This window comes from Protobothrops mucrosquamatus, unplaced genomic scaffold, assembly GCF_001527695.2.
Source record: "Protobothrops mucrosquamatus isolate PMUCROS unplaced genomic scaffold, P.Mucros_1.0 scaffold78, whole genome shotgun sequence".
In the NCBI taxonomy this organism is placed as follows: domain Eukaryota; kingdom Metazoa; phylum Chordata; class Lepidosauria; order Squamata; family Viperidae; genus Protobothrops; species Protobothrops mucrosquamatus.
This window is the reverse complement of record NW_015386455.1, coordinates 1,313,288-1,338,686: the sequence shown is the minus strand read 5'-3', so window position 1 is coordinate 1,338,686 and position 25,399 is coordinate 1,313,288. Positions and strand designations below refer to the sequence as shown.

The 25,399-nt window shown below is 37.4% G+C and overlaps 1 protein-coding gene across 1 annotated transcript in view; it reads right to left on the bottom strand.

Moving 5' to 3' along the window:
- Positions 1-4,631: 4,631 nt before the first annotated feature.
- Positions 4,632-25,399, bottom strand: part of CD2AP (CD2 associated protein) — a 72,217-nt gene continuing 51,449 nt past the window's right edge. The window contains exons 14-18 of the mRNA XM_015812295.1: positions 13,325-13,440; positions 12,134-12,223; positions 10,744-10,925; positions 10,009-10,072; positions 4,632-6,774 (exon numbers count right to left, since the gene is read on the bottom strand). Of these exons, the coding sequence (XP_015667781.1) occupies positions 6,733-6,774; positions 10,009-10,072; positions 10,744-10,925; positions 12,134-12,223; positions 13,325-13,440 (494 nt within the window). The 3' untranslated portion in view covers positions 4,632-6,732. The remainder of the gene's footprint in view (positions 6,775-10,008; positions 10,073-10,743; positions 10,926-12,133; positions 12,224-13,324; positions 13,441-25,399) is intronic.

Here is a 25,399-nt window from a genome sequence, read left to right as displayed (position 1 = left end):
GAGAGAATAAATGTGCAAAGGTTAAAAGTGGAAAATGTGTGTATAATAATGTATGAAGGAAGAAAAATGCAAATAAGAAATAATGGGGCAACAAGGACAAATATTCTAAAGAAGAATAAGGGGGGAAAATGTAAGTAATAGAAGATTACTGTTACAAAATCGCTGTAAAATAAGGGAGGAATATATACTGTGTGTGTATGTGTGTTATGTTTTGTTTTGTTTTGTTGGTTTAAAATATATATATATATATATATATATATATATATATATATATATATATATATATATATATATATATATATATATATATATATATATATATATATATATATATATATATATATATATATATATATATATATATATATATATATATATATATATATATTAAAAAAGGTTAAAGACCTTCAAATAACAAGGCTGGAAAGACCAAATGACTGCTTTCATTCCTTAATATTTCTTAAATTACTTTAAAAGCTTTAAGAATATAAACAGCAAAAAACAAGATGTTTAGAAAGTTTTAAACATATTAAGAGTTCTGAAAAGTTGGAATATTTGATTTTGAATATTAATATTTTGAAATAAATTCTAAAGAATAATTGTATTTTTGTGGGAAAGGGAAGCTATTTTCAAGAGAAGTAACAAGATAAGCAACTTGGTGCTCAAGAGACATTTTTGAGGAATTGCACTGGAATCCTGAATCATTGATGTCAGCTATGTTGTTTGTTCTTAGCAACATTCTATTCCCAGATGAAACTGTTACAGAAAAGGATTTGCAACAAAATCTATCTGAGAATGTGAACAAGAATTTGTCATTAGACATAAAAAAATATCAGATGAGGCTTAAAAAAAGGAAATAAGAATGCCAATCTGAGAGAGTAATTGGTATATTTTTTGCTGAACTTAGAAAAGAGGCTTTTTAAATTTTTGAAAAAAGTTGAGACAAGAAACAACAATCATCTGAATGGATTAAAGAGCAAGATTGTTTTATGCAAAAAGTAAGTACACAAAGTTAGTTTATTCAATCAGGGTTAAATTAATTGGGGCATATTATTTTGGGTGGTTCTTTTGGGACTTGCTGACATCTGAACTGGAAACATGTTGGGTATTGGATTTGCTTATGGTTAATATGGTACTTGGAGACCCAGTTTTGTGTAGTGATTAAGGCATTAGGCTAGAACCAGGGAGGTCATGAGCTATAGTCCTGCACAAAGCCAACTGGGCAATTGTGAAATTCTGAAAAACTGCCCCTAAAATTGCAGTTAACTTGTTCAAGCAGACACCGAGAATTAGGCACAATTGAATGGAAGCGAAAAAAAAATGTTTTAAGCCTTTAAACATGTTCATGTTACGTATCCTAACTTGACAGCATCTAAATTGGCTTGTTTTTTCATTTAAATTAAGAAACTTTTATGAGGTTGCTCTCTTTAAAGGAGATATTGTCCCCCTTGTCATGTTCAATTTCAGCCTTTGGTTTATACTAGGACAGTGATGGCAAACCTTTTAGAGACCGAGAACCCAAACTGCAACCCAAAACCCACTTATTTATCGCCGGGTGGGTGTGGCCCACTGGATGGGCGTGGCTGTGATCATGGCAGATTGGGTGGGTGTGGAAAAGGTGGGCGTGATCACCTCAATGTTGCTCGTGGGGAGGGACGCCTGTGGGGGCCGGGCAGGGTTGGGGGAGATCCAGGGGGTCTCTGGCAGGTCGGGTGGTGGGCAGGAGGCTCGTCCTGCAGGGTGAGGCAAAGCAAGGCAAGGCGGGAGTGCCATTGTCACAGGGCAAGGTGAGGCAGGGGCCGGGGTGGCTGCTGCCTGACACCATCGGCCCCTGCACACAGAGGCCAGCAAGCGAAGGGTGCTGGGATGCATCCAGCCATGTGGGACCTCAGCGAGTTAGTGGGCGGCTGGTTGAAGAGAGATGGTTGCCATCTCCGGGGCATGGCGAGCGTGCCCACAGAGAGGGCTGAGTGCCGCCTCTGGCACGTGTGCCGTAGGTTCGCCACCACTGTACTAGGAGATTGGGACTACTTTATACTTTTTAAATGTGGATATTCTTAGTTAAGTGTTGAGATATAAAATGATGATTACTTTAGGTTTGTTAGGTAATGTTATTATTTTAGAGCTCTGTTTGGATTTTTTGCTGACAGCTGGATTGGAAAAGATATTTCCTAAATTATAGTTGAATTATGGGATGAAGAGTTTTGTATGTGTTAATTAAGAGGTGAAAAGAGAGAGTAATTGTTTACACTTATGAGAATGGAAAGTTGCTTTCTTACAAGAGTTTTTTCTTTTTCTTTTGCATCTTTTATTTGCTCTATTTTTTCTTTTCTTTTTTCGTTTGTATTACCTTTTACTATTGTAGTACTATTTCTTCATTTACTATTTTCATTCAGAAAAAGGTTTAGGAGGTAATGGGAGAAAACCAAGCAATGTTCTCCACAAGCAGATATCCTGTGATCTGTTCATATTACGCTGTTTGCAAATATAATAAACAGAATAACAGGTTTGATATTTTTCCTTGCAAAAAGCAGCCCCTAAAGGAAAACTAAGAAATTGTATTTGCCTAAATTGGGATTGGGGATATACTAACCACAAATTTGCTTTTTCAACTGTGGTGAATGACCAGCCCATAAAATATATTACATGCGTGTAGTTAATGCTAATTAGTTCATTAGGTAGAGTGCCAACCAGACTGCTGGCATCTTACATGGTGAAATTTAGCCACACTTAAGGATATAGAATTGTTTGAATATCAAAAAATGTTTTAAATAAAACTGATCAGAGTAACCAGGATATTTAATTTGGTGTAGAGTTAACAGAACTGAAAATGAATGTAATTGCTAATTTTGATGGCTCCTTCAGATTGATGTTATCTTTTAAGTGAAAATAAGGGCAACGAGAAAGGCACTGTGAACATTGTGAATTATTAGCAATTCTGAAACTTTTTTGTCATAACTTCTAATTATTCCTAATTGGATTTTAAGCTTGATCAGAGAGACAGACCTAGCCAAACTCTCAAGGCTAAGAGAATTACAGTTTGTTTAGTACCTCATTATATGTTGATCAGGCTAAACTGATTTAGAGAAGTATCAGTTAACATACTTTCAGTATCACCCTTCTACTTGTTTACTATAATTAACGAAGTTTTCTCTTAAAACTTTACATATTCCATTGAAGAAAGAAAAAAAGCCCAAACACTGCTTTGGGCACAGGCTGCCCACTCCTATGCCACTTGGTTCTGGAGAGGAAGTGCTTTCATTAACCGGATCATTTAGTGTTTTGAAAAGAAATAATTCCATCTTCCAAGTCGTCTAATTCCTACTTTGTTTCACAATGAACAAGAACATCCAAGTATTCACCTTTTGTCTCATCAATTTTATATGAATCAGATTTCCAGATTTCCCTAATATTTCCATTCATACTGAATACTGAAAATCAGTGGTGACAATAGACATTTTTTCTCACCTCTCACATGTAAGTTGAATTATTTTTTGTAATCACACAAAAGTCCTTTTCTCTGTATACAAATACAGATGAATCACATAAAACATGTTTGAATGCTTTTGAATAAAAATACGTTTCATATTAACAGCATATAATTTTATTTGTGGCATTTTGATAGCATACATAATTTTGCAGCACCTGTAAACAAGTCAGTAAATATACCTGCTTGAAATAAATTTTATTCTTTGGAATGTCTGCATCCAGTCCCATTTCCCATTAGAGAGCATAAAGAAGACATTAGAAAAAATAGCCATCATTAAAAATAAACCTTCATAGTGGCAATCTCTAGGATTTGTTATTACATCAGTCATTGCACTTGTTTCTTTATTGCTACAGGAAAAAAGACAATTTAATAATGAACACTTCTGAGTTCCATGATTGTCCTATTTATCTGCTATAAGCTTCAAAGTAGAAAAAAAACTGTTTTACAGCGATCTATTCTGCCTCACATTCAGGATCTCAATAAGGAGCATATAAATGACTTTTCTTTAATTAAAATCAATTCTTGTTTGCATAATCACTCTAGAGTGTAAAGGAATTGGAATCAGCAAAAAATAAATAAAATAAAACCCCTCTCGAAGTTCAACACTCAAGGCCATTGTTTAATTTGGGATGGACCTGATCAATTAAGAGATGTCAGTATGTACATCTGTCTCCTCTTATTGAGTGTGCCGTTCCACTCTGCCCAGTTTTGGTACTGCACCAAAACCTCGACTTGTGGAACAATACAATACAGCTCTAGGGAGGAATGGAAGTGTGTTTTGACTAGTGCAAGTAAGGCTTTTCTTTTTAAGGCACCATTTCTACTTATTATTTCTGCTTCTGCAAAAATATGAAGGGAAGAGGAAACCCATTCCCTTTCTTTTCCTAGGAAGAATAAAGAAGTAATTTTCCTTTCAAGTTCAGTTACCAGAAGGAAGAGGTGGATCTCTTGCAGCTTTAAAAAAAAATCCCCTTGCAAGAGGGAAAAAAATATTTTCCTTCTGTGGAGGTATGGAATAAAGAAAAGATGGCTTTGCTCTATGCTGGAATGTTCCCAAGAAAGTATGAACTCTCTCTCTCATTGCTGGTGCTTGTTTGTTGTTGTTGTTGTTGTATTTGGGGGGGGGGGGTAAATCCAAAGTCACATTTTAAAATTCCCCATGCTTTCTCAATTTTGTAATGTGAAGTGAGGGGTGGAGGTTAAAGATAATAGAAAGCCAGGGCTGAAGCTGCTTTCAAAAAGCTATCGTGTACTGAAAAAAATAATACTTTAATGAGCATTGGGAGAGAAAAGGCAGGTGGCTTCTAAGCTTCTATTCTGCAAAATTGTGGTTTTGAAAGGACACCTAGAATGTGTAACTGCTGTTATTCAAGGAAATAAAAAAGCTTGTTTTTCCTATGACAAAGAAAAAAAAAAAGGGGGGGGGAGGTTTTCTGACTACTTTTTAGATAGGACAGCAGCAACAAAATACAATGGTACTTTAGGTATCTTGGAGGATGGACAATTTTTTTGTCTGTCAGTCCACCATGCTTGTTGAAGAAGGTGGCTTGTTTCTCTTTCTCCCAACTGAGTTTTGCAGGGGATTACTTGCAAAAGATCTGCTCAAGACAAAACATCCCTCCCAGCTCTGAATTCTCTGCAAAATGAGGAGCCCAATAAACACACAAATGAATATTTTGTCTATTAAGCCAAGAATTATTAATCTCTTTATAAATTAGTATAAAACGAATCTTGAGCTAGAAGTTAATAATCTGAGAACATTATTTATTACTATGATTATTAAGGAAAACTGGCAACAGAGGATGATCATTAAGTGATATATTAGATATGTTATTAGCTCTGTATCCATATAGTAAGCAAACAGTCATCATGATTTTATACACCTATGTTTTCATTTCCAATTTTCATCCACTGATTTATACTTGGAATTAGAAATCTTATTCTTTTATGTTAAGAACACCAACATGGTTTGCTCACATCCAAATAAGACAAAATATTAATGCCATATAAAACAGGACAAAGGCATCAAAACTTTTCACTCTCTTAAAACAAGCCTAAAATCATTCATGAAACAGTTCCCTCTTTCTATAAAATTTTAGGATAGCAATGCTAGAAGAAAAAAGGGCTGAATTATATTTTTATCTTTGGCTTGAACAGAGCACTGAAGAAGTTCGCTTTTTCTTTACAGAAAAAAACCTGGATTTTAGGCTGTAGAAATAACTTAAACAAGATGACTCAAAGAAACATTGTTCAACATATACAGTAATTCAATTTGAATTCTAAAGCATAAGCCAAATATTGATTTAAAAACTTATTATTGATTTACTGAATACTTTAACAACTATGTAGATGATATACCCTTATTTTAAGACTGCATTTAGAAAACTGGCAGCTTTAAACATTTTGTTATAAGTTTTAAGTTATAGATTTTTAAAATGTTACAATTATTAGTGCAAAGCATTTTAAAGCTGATAAAATTGTAGTGTTAGATTATAATTTGTAAAAAGAAATGAAACACTCAAGAGAATATTTAACATGTCACATTCCGTAATTAGAAAAAATGTCATACTATAGGATTGTCTCAATTTTATGCCTTGATTTTTTTATTTTAAGTATCCATGTGTTTGTATGTGTCCATGTGTCCTAATTATAGATCCTTTCCATAAATTCTATAGTGCAAGAATCACAGTACTGTACTCTGAATCCTCAGGTAAGGAAATATTACAATATCATAGTGCTAGGGTTTGGTAATCCTTCTGCTTCATAGTGAGAACAAACTCAAAAGACCTGAACAATAAAACAGCATATGATTAACACCACAATCCCTTTAGCATGGTGAATAGAGTAGTAACTGTACAAAACTATACCATTTTCCTCTCTCCTATACTATATATTTTACAGTTTATTTTCAAAGTTATATTGCCTTGTTTATAATACAGATCTCTTAAAATTAGGGTATATTCAATAAAAATATACTAAGAACCCCTCTTTTATACAGATTCAGTAGTATTCTCAAGCAAACCCTGCCATACTGCACAGTAAGAAATAAGGCCTCTCCTATATTGGCAAGAAACAAATGAAAAAGCTATCCATTTTTTTCTCATAGCTCACAAAATATAAATAAGATTATATTCAGATTTTTTTAATGGAATGCTATCATCCGTTGGCTTGAGGTTTTAAAAAGTCAATTTCATTTCTGATTCTGAAATCCTGGCACATTAAGGATCCACAGTATGCGTCTTTCATGTAGTGATGACAGCTTTCTTGAGCTTTTCTATTTCCATCTGTGAATATGATATAATAGTAAACATTAATCAAATAGGGAATGTTTCATATTTCATACAAATTTACAACCCATCAAATATATTTTAAATTTAGGACTACTCTTCATTCTATTATATTCTAGAACTCTATCACTCTATCAGTCATTCTCTGCCATGACAGTCTCATGCCACAACAGCTTCTATCATTTAACTTATTTATGGCTGCCCATCTCACATAAAGCAACTCTGGCCAGTGAATGCAATTAAAGCATAAATACAATAAAAGGATGAAATAAATAAAACACAACAGAAAACAAGCAAAAATGGATACCAAGAACAAATACATTCAAGGAATTTCAAGAAACTGAATCCCAGTTTGTATGGTTATGAAGGCTTGAATTCAGTGATTCAAGGCTTTGCTGCTAATGAGTGTTTTGCAAAGTGCCTCATGACTCTACTCTCTCCCTTCCCCTTTTAATATCTACATGATTATACATTGGTACAGAATAAAGTATCAATAAGTGATAATACTCAGGTGTATATACTTGCATACTCAACTGCATAACGTGCACCAGTTATACCTGTTCCTACATCAACAGGCTTTGTTTATAGATGCCTTACTAATCTCTTAACTGCAACGAGAATGCCTCTGAAGACTATCTGAAGTCTTAATTTAGTCCAAATAGTACAGCCCAGAAAGTTAGGGTGGAGCTCATTATGCCCATGTAATACCACCACATTGTTAGCTCCACTGACTCTCAGCAGGCTTCTGGGTGTCTTTCAAGGTGCTGATTAAGACTGTTCAAACCATATTTGGCTTAGGACCAAAATATCTGCAGAACTATGTGTTCCCCAAAACATCAGCCTGCAGGACAAACTCCAGGTTCCCTCGCTTAAACACTGCCCTCTTACAGGACCTAGGAACTACATCTCTCCCGTGCTCTGAAATAATCCCTTCCAATATATGATGGGCTCTAATTCTACTTGCCTTTAAAAAAATTGGTAAGACCTGGCTTTTCCTCCAGGTGTTTGGGTATAGTTGAATTACTAATTATCTCATCTGGTTACCATTTTACAGTGTTTTTCTTGAACATAATATGTTTTTGTTAATTGTTTTTATTTATTGACTTATTTTATTCCATCTTTATTATTTTTAGAAATAACTCAAGGTGATGAACACACATAATATACTAATACACTTTCCTCCTAATTTTTATTGTTTACTTTTGTTCTGTGCTGCCTAGGGATGCCCATTTTTTGAGTTGAATGTCTGCCAAATACTTGAATTGGTTATCTTAGAAAGGCATGAAAGTAACCAAATAAATTTGAATCACAGAGAATTTTCAGTTAACATCACAGTCTTTTATAGTACAGTATAATATTTGTTCTTTGGAAAAAACTATAGCCTGGAATACATATCAATTAAAGACGCACTCTTAGAGAAAATCCTAAAGTAGTCATTTTATTCCCTATCCCTAGCTTTCAATTGTGGGCCTGACTATTGCAGTTTTATAGAAGATTAAGCTTACCCTCAATTTCAGTACCAGATTTTACAGGAGAGGATTTTTCCTCCTGCAAACTTGCAAGACTGTGGTTTTGCTGGGAACCATGAGTGCATTGCCTAGAATCTTTGAAACCTCTTGATTTCCTCAAGATTTAACTCCCAAGTGACTATGGAGACATGTAGAAGTGTTTTTCAGTTTCTGTTTAGCTGTACCCTCGATACTGTAGTTCTATGTCATCTTGTAATCCAAGTACTAATTAGACTCAATTCAACTTAGGTTCTAAGCCAAGAAAAGATCAATCACTAACAGTCTACATAACACTAATTATATTTTCTATCAATATATAAAAGTAGTTTACAAAATGGAGATTGAATACATAAATTAAAATTGAATGTCATTTGTAAAGTTGGAAATAACATTAACATCTATCTAGTCTTTTAACAATTCTCTCTTTAAAAATATTTTCTCCAAAACTGCAATCTTGCCACAATAAAAGTGAAATTCAAATATGTACCAAGTAGTCTGAATTTGAGGCTTCAGTAGAAGAACAGTTGAATGGCAAAATTCAAATAAAGTCTTTGCTCAATGAGTGGTCACTTAGCCACCATTCAAAGTTCCAACATCTGCCCCTCCCCCCATTCATGTCATCACATTTTGTGTGCTCGGAAATGTACGATGATTTGCAACATCGCATGGTCATCTGAACACAATTTATGTCTTTTGTTGGAAATTGGTGATTACTTTTGGTTTCCAGCAAAGTATGCCTATTGAGAACAATGAGTTTGCTTAATGACTGTTGTGTTCTTTTTACAACAGCTGCAAAAATGTTGTAAAATTAGGTTGGTCATATGACTGAGTGACATGACTTATGACCATATTTCTCAGCTCAATTAGGATGATAAGCGAAGGGCTGCCTGTCAGAACCCGGCTGTTGGGAGGGGGGTGGTTTTCTTTATTCTCTGCTTCTGCAGGTTCTGCCATACTCCTGGGGGAGAGGGGGGAAGCGATGGGTGCTACAATGTATCCTCTCCGCTTTCCTCTATCTGCCTGCTCTTTGATCTATTTCCCTTACTGCCAGCCTGGGGTGAGAATGGAATGTGTCTCCAGCCATCTGCCTTATCTCTAGCTGTGGAAGAAGAGGCGAGAAGACCTAACAGCTTAACAGCCTTGGGAATGGCGCCTTATCAATCCCGTTCCCACAGCGGGTTCAAACCTGGGGATTGGGACTTTGAACTGGCCGGATGGACTTTTGGGGTGGGGTTTGCTAGCTACTCTTTTAACCTACTGATTCATGCAGGAAGCCCTCAGAACCTGCCTTCTATGCCTGCTGTCAACTTTTCCTAATAAAAGTTCCTTTTGGAATGAAGCTGTTCTGGGGGGTTCTGCTTTCTTGGGAAGAGGGATTGAGGCAGGTCCTTACACTACCTGTAGATCATTGTTTCACAGAGCCATTCAGACAATACAGCGGTTCACTGTGCCTCTGATTTTGTGTTTACCAGCTACTTTTCATAATACTTCAGAGGAGCTCCCATCCCATGGCTGAAATCTCCCCAGAAAATCTCAGGGAATAGGAGGAAAATTAGCAAAAAATACATCCTTTCCCTAAAATTAGAAGCTTAAAGAAGTCAAAATGCAGTACTTGACTATGGCTGTTTTGTTACGTTCTTGCTAAGAATTTGCATTACTTTATTGAAAGTAATGGGGACTATAGAAAATAAAGTTTCCTTGGGCTTCTATTTAAATATTTTACCTCTAGGTTGCTTCGCATCTGCTTTTCTTCTTCCAAGTCTTTTTTCAGTTTTTCCAGTTGTTTCCTTTAAAATTTGCACACACAAAAAATTGCAGTGAAAAAACATCCTTGCATAGCTTGTGCAATATACTAGCTAGATTTTGATTTAAAGGATAAGCAGCTTCCAAATAGAACAGGAATGATCTATATTGAGAGCAGAAGTATGAGCGAGTGTTAACCACCTTAAACTTCCTCTATGAACCAAAAGGACCATATTTATCTGAGTGCAGAATCTCCTCATCCAGTGAGGAGATTGAAATGAGTATCTGAGTATCTTATCGAATTCTGGCATGTACTCATATATTACCAATAAAACATGAAACTAGCAATCAAAAATAAAGTCTCAGCTATTCCTGTTGCAGTATTTATATACATAGTTTTCATTTATAAACAAAGGAAAGTTGTTTCAGCCAGCCCTTTATCAAGAAACACATTATAAAGTACTTCGGAACTAATCCTGAAAATGTATAAAAAAATTGAATTAATATGACAAATATAGTAGGTTTTTTCTATCCATCTATATAGTAGGAATTGAAATACATGATTCTCCAGCTATTGAATTCCTGTCAACCCTAGCCAACTAGACCAGTGGTATGTGATGATGGGAACCATAGTACAACAATACCAGAAGAACTTCATGGTGCCTAAATCACTTTAAAAAGCTGTTGTGGGAAAAAAAAAAAGAAAAGCTCTTACCCATGTTCTTTTCTCAAGTTTTCTACAGTCAACAAGAGATCAAAGATCTGAGACCTTAGCTCTTCCAGTGAATGTTTTTCCCCTTCATCTGTTTCCTGGCTGAGCTTCACTTCTCCAGCATTTATTACAATAGAACCTGGTCGTGGTAATGAAGTCAGAACTGGCGAAATAAGTTTTGATGGCTGAAACAGAAGAACAGTGGTCTAAATGAGGATGGCGAGAATACAGTCAAATCTATTCACTGAAGCAACAGTAATAGCACTTATATTTAAAATCGCCCCACAGTGCTTTACAGCCCTCTCTAAGTGGTTTACAAGTCAGCATATTATCCTCTGGGTCCTCATTTCACCAATCTCAGAAGAATGGAAGGCTGAGTCAACCTTGAACCAGTCAGGATCAAACTCCTGGCTGTGGACAGAGTCAATCTGCTATAATGCATTCTAACCACTGTGCCACCACAGCTATTTATTGAAGAACAAGCAAAGTCTATATTCTTACATAGAATAATGGCTTAAAACATTGGCTGGTGGGTACTTGACTGATACTTTGATGATTAATAAAACTAGGGATAGACTATCAGAGGAAGCCAAAATTATTTTGCAATATGCTGCATGAATAAAGGATTCTAATAAAAATGTGGCCTCTTTTATTCTAGAAAAGTGATATATTATAATCAGAAGAGCGGCATATGGCAATCTGTGGGCTGTGTATCTCAAGGAGTACCCAAGTAACCTCATTTATACTGCCCAGTATCCTGAGACCATATCCCGAAATTCAGCAGCAAAATTTGTGCAGTGTATTTTTCATAACTTTGATAAAGATGTGAAATTTGAGGAAAGCTGTTCTTGTTTTCTTCTTTCATTTCTTTCCCCTCAAATGGCATGAAACTGTACTACAGTTTTGTATCATTTACTCCTAAATTTTAGTAACATCATCATCACATAATCAAAAAGTGGTTGTTCCAATATTACCCACAACTGAACTAGATAATAGGTAATATTTTATTTATTCAATAACAAAATTTGTGCATTTTTGTTTCATCAGGCTGACATAAAAATATCTAACTTTAATCTCCCATCCCATAATTACTCAAGCTAAATCTGTACCAATGCATTAGAACAGTGGTTCTCAACCTGTGTCTGCGGACCCCGGGGGGCGTGATGTCATCAGAGGGGGTCCACAAAGGTTTGAAGAAATGTTATGATTTAAATCTTGAGTTGTCTTGGTGATCTGTGGCCCTGTTCCGTGGCCACCCAAGGTATTTAAAGGGGGTCCACGGTGAAGAAAAGGTTGAGAACTACTGCATTAGTATAATATTTTTCTAAATGATTAGGATACTCTAATCATTTTGATTTCTTAGTACATATAAACACAAGCAATGTCAACATACCTTTTTACCCTCAGATAATTTTAATTTGGCACTTTCTTCTTCCTCTTTATGCACCTTCACATTTTTTTCTATGTTTTGAGTCTGAGCAGGCTTCAACCAAGAAAGGAAATATAAAACAGAAATCAGCCTTTTTTGTGTATTTACTCTAAAAGCTTTTTAGTATACCCATTTATAAAATCATCTAGTACATTTTATTTTATTCCTAAATAAAATTCAAGATGTTGGTTAGCAACTGTTTCTTTACAAAATGGCTAGCTATGCTTTAGTAACGACTTGTATATAGATGACTGTTTCTCTGCCTATCTATTTATATGACTTCTGAACACTTTACTTATAGGAGTTTTTATTTCTTAATGTCTTAAGTAGCTATTGAGTAATTTAAATCATTTTAGTATAAGTTGCATATCTGTCAACTGGTTTAGCAACTGAAGGTTGCAACTTGTATTTTTTATTCCATTAGGGGGTGCCATTCCTTAGATACAGACCAAAAGATGCATTCAGAAGCTAACCTATCACTATTATTAGGTCTCTTAAGGACACTATTATAACAACATCTTCAAACAGGAACAAATATGTAAGCAATAAATGGCAAAAGTCTTTATTTAGGACTACCCATGGCCCATGATTTGATTTTTCTGCACTGTTAGGTTATTGTGAGGGGTAAAATAAATTGCAACTGATGAAACAACTGAACAGTGCAACGTTAAAACCAGCTGAATTGTGAAAAATCAATATATATTTTTTTAAAAGATAATGAATTGACAGTCCATGAATATCAAACAACCTGCCAGAGTTCTAAGGCATTATATTTTAAATTGCCACTGGTAAATATGTTTAGTCTTTACAAGAAAATGATATTCAGTGCAAACAGAAATACCACGCTGAATATTTTTTATTTTACAGTTGCCAGCCCAATCCCCAGCCTTCTCTGCCAAAAGGCTCTTACCTGTCCAATCCAGTCAGGCAGAATGGGGTCTGTCAACTAAGGAATGCCAGTTGATGGGGCCTAGAGGACATGCCTTTTCTGCCATAGCACTCACCTTCTAGAACATTCTCTCTTTGAAGATCAGAATGGTCCCAATGCTGCTAGCTTTGGGCTGGGCTTGGGCCCCAAAGTGTGCAGGGACCTGTTTTGTCGTTAGTTTAATCATTATGATGGGTAATTCACATATAAGTGATTCATGTACTCACAGGATTCTTGCCATTGAAGCGAGTAGGAAGTCTTCTGCCAGGCATCTTTGGTCTATTTGCAGTGGGATGTGATAAATTATCTGAGGTAGGTGTTAGATCATCAAAACTTAAAAGTTCTAGAAAAAATTAAAAGCAGAGAACATAATGAAAAGTTAGGAGATTTCAACATCTCATATCTATTTTGAGATGTTGCTACAAAGAATACTCTACACTCTAGCATGGAAAAGAAATGGAGAGAGTATTAATGGGTTAAAAAATATTCCATCTTTAAAATGTTGAAGAGGCAAGGCACAGGAGAGAAACCCACAAATTTCTATTGCAAGGATAGATCTTTCTTAAAATGCTAAAACAGCATGCCATTCAAATGGAGAAGTTACTGAACCAGCTTCCATGCTTCAGGTTTGTGACATGTCTCCCATAGGACATGACCCTGAAATATCTTTTTTTATGCCAATTCATCTCATGCACATACCCTGTTTATACATCTCTATCAAGCATATCAAAATTACGCCCACCCAAGCCAATTATACACATCCTTTATTTCACATTACAGGTAGTCTTCGGCTTATGACAGCAATTGGGCCAAAACTGCCATTGCTAAGCAATGCAGTTGTATTGCAAAGTGTGATGTCACATGACTGTGTCACTTCGCAGTGGCAGTTCCAGCAATCTTGGTTGGTCTAATTAAGTGAAGATCTCACATGATTGCTATTTCTGACTTTCTGCTGGCTTCTCCGCTGAATTTGTTTGAGGGCAGCTGGCAGAGAACTTCGGAAATTGTGATCATGTGACTGCAGCTTGCTTCAATAATCACGAGGCAGGTGGAGCACCCAGATCACAATCATGTGACCATGTGAACTCTTGTTGAATGAATGGATGTAACCTAAGTACCACCTACAATATCTCCTTACTCTCAGACAGAGAGTATACTTTCATACAGAATTTATAGATAGTTCTCCATCTAACAGATTTTTCATAGTACTACTTCCCTTATACATTCTTTCCTAGCAGCAGCAAGAAAACAGTAGAGATATCCTAGAGTACAGATAATCCTCATTTAGCAACTGGGATAAATAACTCAGTTGTTAAGCAAAGTGGTTCCTAAGTGAAAAATCATGTGACCACAACTGTACTTACAATTTTGTGCAGGACAATGCATACTAACTGACCGGAATGGCAAACAGATGATGGAAAGAGAGAAGTTGTAAAGGTCAGAAATGCAGGTATTGATTGCTAATTATTTCTTTAGTACCACTGTAACTGCGAACAGTCACTGTCCAGGGCAGGCACTAAGTGAGTACTTCCTGTACTGATTATTTCTTTAAATGTCTATTTCACGGTTGTACAAATGGCTAACAGGGCTCAAGCTAAATTCTCATTTCATGATACTTGATTTATCAAAAGTGCTTTTCATTAATTGAAATGAGGATACTCATAATTATGGAAAAGGAAATGAAACCCCTACTAAAAGATAATCTTTCTTTGCACAAATATAATGAAGGCTATTTACTAAGATCATTAACCATATAAAACAAAATCCCATGAGAGATTAATATAGATCTCATATCAAGACTACCAGAACAAAGTAGGAAATGAGTTCTAGAATCTTAAAAGAACCAGAAAAAAGTATCTAACAAGACAGATCATTAGAATGACGGGCTGGTTGCTCCAATAAGGAAATTCCACAAGAAAAGCATCAGCACCTCCTCCTTAAATAACATTCATCAGAAATCTTCATCCACAGGAATGTTTGAAGGAAGGCTTAAAACAAAGAGTTTATAGTTCAAGCAAATTCAGTCTACTGTAGGCACAGAAATAAATCGACAGCCAGCCACAATGTTCTTTTAAATACAGGAGAGATATTCCCAGAAAACTATTCAGGTTAATTTTGCATTTGTATTCTACAATAATTTCAAGAATATTTTTAAATGGAGCCCCATGTTCAACATTCTGCAAAAATCTAAACAAAAGGTTACAAAAGTGTGGATAATTAAGGCAGGGCTAGAGTTGGAAGATTATGTTTAGCTGATAAACATAGTCCTGATATCTAATGGTCTTCAGCTAATATACCCATCAACAGCAGTAGAAAAGGGAGGCAAGGACCACAGTAATCAGCGATAATCTATCTTCAAGACTGGTTGGGATTCAAGGCACCAAATCAAGTTCCATTGCTACTTAATTTATTGAGGATATGGAGATGTTGGGAGGATATTAAGTACTCTATGTCAGGAAGTGAAACCCTTTGGAGTACTAGGTAAAAACCCTTACTCTTACTCTTGGGAGTACTAGGCAGTCTAAGCCAGAGGTAGAAGGATCTGGCTATGGTTGCCTGGGAACATCTGTTGCGATGGTATTCAGGAGGACAATTAATATTCAACAACCGATCACATATTGGCACCAAAATTGGTTCAGGAATTACTCTTAAAATTATTTTTTTAAAACTGGACATGTAAGACAATATTTTGTGCAGACTGTGATTGGCATTGAGCATGCTTCAACTTCATTCAACTTTCTTAATTTGGATATAATGTTTAACCTAATTAAGCAGTTTTATGCCAATGTTATTCTTTCTGGCCAGTTCAACACTTTCTGCCCTCTGAATATGAACTCAAAGTTCAACAGTATAGTTTTTTTCTGTGTTATTTTTGCTTGGAGCATGTTTTAATCACCATACTGAGTAAATAGGCACAAAATTAAGAGCACAGCTAGCCCCCATGTGTTATGACTTTTAAGAACAGCAAGGCTAACAGTTTAACAAATGTTAATAAACATTTATTGTCTTTAAGTTAAGAAAGGGCTTTAGCTTATAAATTTTACAGGTCTGCCACCCAGATGAGTTTTACTTACTATCTAATAATGCATATACATGGATCATTTACAGTTCCTCCTCTGCATGTCAGTCTACTGTACAACTGCTTCACTTGAACAGTTCGGTAATAATATAAGCCTGCTATCCAACCAATTTTCTCTGCCTGGTTTAATCACTTAACTGGGATTACTACAGCAGGGCTTTTCAACCAGTAGTACGGGTACCACCTGTGGTACATTGGCACCTGGCAGGTGGTACGCGACCATCCTAGAAAAGTGGTAGCGGGGGAGGGGAATGAGCTGAACCAGTGGCAGCACCGCACAAGCCTGAGCGAGAGACGGCTACAGCTGCAAGGCTGTCAGGGCTCAGTGGAAGCGCCAGGCTCAGCGACAAGCTCCAGCTGGAAAGCAGCACTGATCCTGGCAGATCATGCTGAGCCCAGAAGAAGAGCCGATTAGCTGGAATATTGCAGCATCTCCAGGGTCTTGTGATTTACATTCAGAGGCTTGGCAACTGATTCATATTTATGACGGTCACAGTGTCCCAGGGTCATGTGAAGTGATCAAAACCTGCTGCAACCACCCAGCAGATGGGAGGAATAAAAACCAAATACCCCCCACCCCACCTCCACTGCCAATCCTCAACAGAAATGCTCACAACAATGAAAACCTCGGACAGGAGGAAGAGCGCTGCCGGGTGGGCAGGCAGGTGTCTTGCTCGGCTGTGGCTTGGGGGGCACTTTTTTCAGTGCCATTGTAACTTCGAACAATCACTAAGCGAACTGTTGTAAGTCGAAGACTACTTGTACTTTATCACTTTTTCCCCTTTTTTTTTTGGTCATCAAGTTTTTGACACCTTGCTAGGTGACTGGTGGTATCAGATGTTGCCATATCCTAAAAGTGGTACAATGGGTGAAAAGGCTGAAAAGCCCTGTACTATAGGACTACACCTGCCAGCCTACCATCACCGGCATCTGCTTCTTCTACTAAAACAGCCATTTAACTTTGAGAGCCCCGTTCTTCCTGATGCCAGCCTGCTTCTGTGCTACTCTAGTACCAAGGCCTGTCACTCTGACACCGAATAATGCACTACTTGGGCCTCCTTTATACTTCTTTGTACTCAGCAGTCTTTTTTATACTTCAGATGACCCAACTAGACTACCTACAATGGTGCAATAAAAGGCTGTGTGTTTTGCTCCTGGGTATACCAGCCTGCTCTTCCAAAGCCTGCCTTCTCCATCTGTTACAGTCACTCAACTCTGAGAGCTTCTGAAATCACACACTAACCATTTTGTTAGGAATTCTGATCTCGCGCTATAATAAAGTTAGGTAGGATTAAGTCATCTCCAAAAGGCAATCCATCTCATCCAGTGATAGTAAACCTGTGACATGCCACAACATTTTGAGTGACATGCCACTTTTCATCAACACCTGAAAACAACTATTCTCAAAAACACGCCCCATTCCTGCATGATTTTTGGAGGTTGCACGAGAATGGAATGTGCTTTTGCTTAGCCTCCAGAAGTCACATGGCCTCTGGAGCCTCTGAAAGTTGGGCAAGAATGGGGCGTGCTTTCACATGGTTTCAGAGATTGCATGGAAGAGCATTCTTCAAAGCCACTTCAAGAACAAACAGCCTGTGTGACCTGAGCTATCTCGGGTAGCCTGCAGGGGCCCGTCAAGAGAAAATTAACATTGCCTCAAGGTAAGTCGTGCGTGGCAGATACTGTGAATCACACACATGACTAGACTGTTTATTTTTTAAAAAAATAAATGAATGTGTAAAGAATTATTTCTCTTTTGTTTCGATGTGTGTGTGCATGATACACCAGCAGTCAAGTTAGGCATTTTTAGAATTTTTGACAAGCCAAGCCCAAAAGGTTCACCATCACTGGTCTAATCTCTAGCATAGTGTACTGACAGAAAGTTACAAGCTGGAATTTGTGTCACACTAAGATTATTGACCTTCCTACATCACTCCTCAAAATTAGTATACTTTCCAAGTCTAAAGAAGGCACCCCATGCCTGATGGTAAAGGAAACCTGGAAGTTACAACATGCACCAACTTGCAAAATACCATTTATCAAGATAATGAATTCTGCTAAAAAAAAAAAAAAGCATGTCCCATCTGCCAGTCCAGAAAGTTTTTATTTTTAAAATAGAATTTTTTTTCAGCACAATCTTGTATAAGCTTACGACCACAAAGACTTGAGGCCGCTGAGCTGTCCTTTCCATATCTTCGCTACCTGTGTCTTAAAGCAAACACAAGAAGAACATTAAAAAAATATATTGCAGTGAAACTCTTGAGTCGGAGTGAGCTGTCATTTTAAGAATATTATCTCTGCTAGTTTTCATCTCATTCTGCCATTTTAATATCTTCCAAATATAGCCTAATAAAAATGCCTTTAAAACAGAATCTAGAATTAGGTTGAATTCAATTGTCCTTGAATCTGGAAGCCAGAAAATCAAATCAGATTGTGACAAAAGCTGAATTTCCAAACTGGGGTACACTGGTGGGGTTTAAATTGTGGATTTTACAACTGTTATTTTTTAATGCTTTATGCCACCCGGAGTCACTGTGTGAGCTGGGCAGCTATATACATTTGTTTAATAAAATAAATAAAGACATTCAAATCAACTCAGGTGCCAGGTTTCAAACGAGCGTTCAGTAGTATATTTCAGCTTTCCAGTCATTTTAGTCCCTTATTAGACAACCCATGTCCCCTTGGGTGATCCTTTCAGAGAATTTTTTTTATCAGATTCATTAATGCTTTCAACAATGACAGAACTCCTAATGTACTGCCTTCCAGGATACATACTTTCAGAGATGCATCTGCCTTGAACATCGCCCATTGTCAAACATCCACACAGGAAATGTTTTCTGACATTTTATATTATGTCATAAACTGTTTTATGATAGTTTTTATGTCATAAGTTGTTTTATAAAATTTTCTGAATATCAATTCCATGGGAGTTATGGGTCCAGGAATTTGGACACATTCTGTAAGTTAACCCATTTGAGGTATCTTGGTTCAAAAACGCACCATTTTGCTTAGTGAAAGGTTACAGGAACAAGATTTGGCATTAACTGATTGAAGATTGTCAAATACGATTAGATTATACTATTACCTAATCTATACTATTAAAATATATTATTACTATTAGAGAAAGATAAAATAATACAATAGTTTATTTGTCTACTATAGAGTAAAACCATCAAAGCCTTTACCTGTGTCTACGTTCCATAATTTAAACTCTAGGCCTTTTTCTTGTTGCTTTTCCAAATTAATGGATCTTGATGGCCTTGGGAAGCAACTGAATCACATATTATTTTCTTTAGCTTGGGCTTCACTGGTTTCTGTCATCTAGTCACAAACACATCATTTATGTATTTCTTATTTATCACACAACCAAATGAATAGTTGCACAATAAATTCTATATAGCTAGTCCTCCACTTACAACCTCAACTGAAATCTTGGTCATTGAGCGAAGTAGTTAACTGAACTACCACAATCCCAGCTCTCCCAGTTGTGGTAGTTAAGTGACCACGTGGGTTGTTAAATGGAGTGCCCGGGCAGAGGGCACAGGCCTTCCACCATGTCCTGGAGGCCCAGGCTCTCTCCCTGGCCTATCAGGGAGATAAATAACAAAAAAGCTGGCATTTGCTAGCATTTTTGCCAGATTAAATTTGATCCATTCTTCCAGCATGCCAAGGGATTTCCTCTCTGGAAGGGAAATTCCTCAGCATGCTAGAAGAATGGAACTCAAATCTGGTAAAACACTAGAAAATGTCAGCATTCTGAAAGGCTCAGAATAGTATTTGTCTGATAGTATTTCCCTTCTGAAAGGGCGGAAACATTGGCATTCACTAGCATTTTCCCTTCCAGAGGTGAAAAACACTAGCAAAAACTGACATACTCACTAGTATTTTCCCCTCCAGAGGGGTGGAAACACTGGTGTTTTCTAGCTTTTTTCCCTCTGGAGGAGCAGAAATAATGATGTCCCTTCCAGAGGAGAAAACGCAAGTGAAAGCAAGCATTCTGAGAGGCTCAGAATGCTTGCGATCATAGTTTTTCACCAGATTTGAGGTCTGTTCCTCTACCACATGGGAGGATTTCCTCTTCCTGTGTGGAGGGGAGGGGAAATACCTCAGCATTCTGGGGGAATAGATCTCAAATCCAAAGTCCCTTCTGTTTGCATTGATTTTCTGGACTTTCTTCCCCAATGACTTTCTGGGTAAACTGGCAGAGGAGGTTTCAAATGGCGATCACATGATTGCCGGGCATTTGGTAACTGGCCATAAATGCAAACAGGCTGCAAACACCCAAAATGCAGTCATGTGACTGTGAGGGGCGCACATGGCAGGATATTTTACAACAGTCAAAAAATGCTTTGTGTCTGTAAAGCATTTGCTCCAAGGCCATCGTGACTGTGAACAGTCATTGAACAACTAGTTATAAGTCAACAACTACCTTTACTCTTACCTTGACACAATACAAATTTGTTTAATGGGGCAAGTTATATTACGAAATAATAGATGCAAAAAACTGAACCATTAATAGCAATTACACAGTAGGCAGATGATCACAAACTTACTGTATGAATTTGCCCCAATAACAGTACAGCTTATCTCCTCTTCCTGCTAGATCTTGTGGTCCTTTGCCAGTTACCTATCTTATTTTACACTTTAATGAAGTAATTGCCTAGCAACTATACCAAGTAGCCATATGCTGGAGAGCTAAAGAATGCCTTACTCACAATGGCTCTCTTTGGCCTTAACCATGCAAAGAAACTCAAAACAGGAAAAGAGAGGGATTCTACTATTATCAAAATTTACTTTTTATATAGTAATGTTATAAAACCATCAAAATATAACATTTTTCACTTGATACACTTCAGCGTAAATTTTTGAAAACATAAACACATTTTAAAAAAAGGAATTTAATAATATCCAAGAATAGAAATTTGGGTTCAAGAATTAATATGGAACAAAAGATGTGGATTGCTATATAGAAAGTTTCTTACCAAAATGGAGAAGGGGAGGGTAATTTCCTGACACGTAAGAAGGGAAACATGGCAAACAGGATAGGAAACAAAATCTGGAAAGAAAAGTCAAGGAGACGAATATCTAGAAAAGATTTTGAACAAAAAAAAGTATCTTGCAGGAAAAATATGACAGCATTATCTTCAATACATAATCAGGACATTTTTATTTTAGCCACATCCATTCAATTTCATTCAGGGGAAGAATCCATGCTATCTTTTAAAATATGCCAAATTGGTTCTGGGTGCATTTTTAACCACAATAGCTGTCTGGATCCATGACACTCTTTTTTCAGAAGTATTGAAATTCAGTTATCTCTGAATAAAGAGGTAGATGACAGGGATTCTTGATTTCTACTTATTAAAGTATTACATATATCTTCTAAAAGCATATCAAAGGTTTTCTGCTAGCATATGGATTCTTGATTCCTCACAAATAGAAAATTTCATTATGCAAACTGAAATCCTGTCCCATAGTGCTGAACAGATCTCCATGCATATACACAACATCAAAAGTTTACAGAAATAAAGAATTAAAGTATAAGTATTTTTTACATTTATCTCAACTTTAAAAAGTTGGAGTTCACTAAAATGAATGCAACAGTACTCTAGCATGGCTCATTTATAATTTATTAATTGGAATGCCTTGAAGACTGAATTAGTAGGGATTAAAAACAGTTAAAATGTTAACAATACCAACAAAATGTTTACAAAAGTTACAAAGATATATTGTAGACTACAGAGCAAGATTATATAACAGTTTAAGAATGAAAAGGAAATAGCATATTGTAATACACAATGGGAAAATAGCAGGAAAGAAACTACTGAATGACATTTGATAGCAATCCATTATTAAAAACTATTCTATTGCATGACCCAAGTACTGATACCTCTACCCTGAGAATAATTAAAGTATTTAAATGTGGTATCTATATACTACTAATATTCTCATGTGTTTGCAACTTTGTAACCTTCAATTGGACGAAATTGGAGAATATATGGCAACAATTATTGAACCAAGGAACTGACATGGTCTAATTTACAGAATGCTGAGAGCCATAACTCCTATGGAAATGAAATCTGGGAAGGTTGTGGCTGCTTCAGTGCCACAATACCAACGACAGTTCACCAGAAACCCATAGGTTGTGTGGCACAAGGAAAGATTGTATTCCAACCCTTTTTCCTGTGTTCCTCTGGCCCCTATGCCCAATTGGCTGGTAGGAAGGCCCAATGAGTAAGTGGCTGTTTGGCTATGTTAAAAGTAAGCCCAAAATTTGAAATCTCTTAACAGCGGTGGCAGAAAGGGAAGGACGAGGGATTGATTCTTGAATGGCTGCTGACAAGGTAGGACCGGCTAGAGATTTCCCCAAGCCTGTATTCTGGAAAGAGGAAGGACGAGGGAGGGACTGATGTGCCTGCTGGTAAGGTAGGACTGGCTGGGGGGGGGGCACTGGCATGGATGTACAGTATGAGCCCTCTTCCTCCCTGTAGGGAGGGGATCCTTGGGCACACACCAGAATGGGGAGCAGGGGTTCAGTTTACCTTGTGGTCTGCAACTTTCTTGGTTTCCCCTCCCCTCAGCAGTGGCAGGCAATTCATTGGATCAGCTGAGGAGGAAGAGAAGGCTTAACCGGAGCTCTCCTCAGGGTTGTGAGGTGAAGGGAAACTGTGCAAGCCTATATTATATGTGGAAAGACTGACCCAATGGATCATGGGTTGTCTAGTATTCTTTATATATAGATGTTGTGTGGGAATGAGGCCTGTTGCTCTATTCCTCTGAAGGAGGAATCTCTCTCCCAAAAATATGCCCACCACAGGTGCCGTGGCACATCTACAGGTAGTCCTCAACTTATGACCATGATTGAGCCCAAAATTTATGTTCCTAAGTGTATTTGTCCCATTTTACGACCCTTCTTTCCACTTGTTAAGTGAATCACTGCAGTTGTTAACTTAGTAACATGGTTGTTAAGTGAATCTGGTTTCCCCATTGACATTGCTTGTCAGAAGATCACAAAAGATGATCACGTGACCCCGGGACGCTGCAACCATCATAAATACGAGTCAGTTGCCAAGCATTTTAATTCTGATTGCGTGACTATGAAGATGCTGCAATGGTCATAAGTGTGAAAAATGGTCATAAGTCACTTCTTTCAGTGCTATTGTAACTTTGAATGGTCACTAAATTAACTGTTATAAGTTGAGGACTACCTGAACATTTCACCTTAAGCTCAGTTGGAAAGGACATTATTGGGGTTCAGAACGGAAGAGAGCAATCCAGTCGGGTGTAGAGAAAGTCAGAAATCAGAAATATTTAGTGGAAAAAATTAATAAATATTTACACTACTGCTCTATCATGTCCTTTGTACATATTCAAATTCAATTAATAAATGCATATCTATATAAATATACCAAATATAAAATATAATATAAAAATTGGTATATATACCAAAATTATTTATTTTTTCCAAATATTAAAACAGATTAAAAATATACTGCAAATATGTACAAATCAAAAGGTATCAGCACTATTGCTAAAGTAGTAAAGGGTGTGTGCCACTGACACTATAGAATGCATGCACATAATCTAATCTAAATGGCAGTTTTATAGGATTGTCTTGTAGAAAAATTGTTTCACTAGGATAAACTATATATGCAATACATGGGGGAGGGAGAGGGGGAAAGGAGGTTAAAAGGCAAATCAATGTGGTTTATAAACTGAGCAAAAAAAATCTATATCCCTATATCCCATTTAGAAACATAAATGCACAGATATAGAGATATTATGTACCACATCTCTTTAAGATAACACATGATTTATGGCCCTGTAATTACTGGAAGCTCTGTCTCATGAAGTGATGAAAGAAGTTGTTTGCATGATTCTCTACAAACCCTTTTTATGCATGTCCAGGCAAATAGGGTTTTTTGAATCCAACGATATACAGAGACAAAACTGTTGCTTACATCTCCCTGGATCGCTCTGGGAGATTCAGGTGACCTCTCTACACAAGCATCCCCAACCAGGCTGACAGTCACTTGAACTGCAATGGTCAGAAATATCCCATAATTTCAATCCTGCATGAAATCCTCTATGCTCTGGAAGTTTGGAGATTTTTAGTCCCTGTTCTTTACCCAACCAAGCGTAAAAGGGATAGCTTAGCTTTGATACATCAAGAACATTTGCATGCCCAAATAACAAATTTATCTTTTTTATACTGGACAGTTCCCTTTTGTAATTTTAAAATTTCAACTATTAAAATACCACAATCTTAGATGGTTGTATAAAAAACACCTTTTTATTGCTTCAGGCTCAGTGCTTCAAAATATTTTTATTTTTATCTGGTATTAAAATTTACTGCACTTTGAGTAATAGTATCCTATATCAAAAAAGAATAATTATGCTTTTCTATTTGATTAAGTTGCTATAAATACTTACATTTTTCTTTATTTGGTTTAAGGCATAAACTCTGATGGAATTTATGACTGATGGCTAGCTGTGAATGTCCCTCCAACCTTTAAAGTCATTTGTTATGTTCAAATAAGTAAAGGCCTCTAAAAGAACTCATTTCTTCCTGTTCTATTTTCTGAACGTACAGATAGTCCTCAACGTATGACTAGTCACTTAGTGACCTTTCAAAGTTCTAATGTCTGTCAAGCTCCGCGGGGCTTGCCATCCGCTGGGGGGGGGAAGCAGCAGCTGAACACTGCCGCAGCTGCCCACGCCGCCACAGCCGCCCAACCGCCGCACGCTGCCACCCAGCTCTCCTCCGGTGCAGACCCGGCCAACAGGTACGACCCACCCCCCTCCCCTCATTTCCTCGAGCCGCCGCCTACCGCGCGTGGGTCCTGGAGGCCTCAGCCGGCTTTGCCCAGCACGGGGTGAGGGGGGAGGCATGCGGAGGCCGGGCATTGGCCACGGCCCAGCCGGGAAGCCGGAAGGACGCGGATGGTGGCCGCGGGGCGCCAAAAAGGACCACAGACGTCGGGGAAGGGGCCGGCCGCAGCTGCCGCACTCAAAGACCCGCCAAGCCGTCAACCCCTGGCCCGTTGGCCAGCCCATGTGACAGTCAGGACCAAGAGAGCGCGGGCCCTGAGGGAGGACGTCTGCAGCGTGAGCAGGGCTGCAACAGCAGAAAGAATAACTGGGATGGTGATGGCTTGCTGCAACAGCCAAGCAGCCGGCGAGAGAACAAGGCCGGCGTGACTGCTTCCAGGGAGGGGCGGGG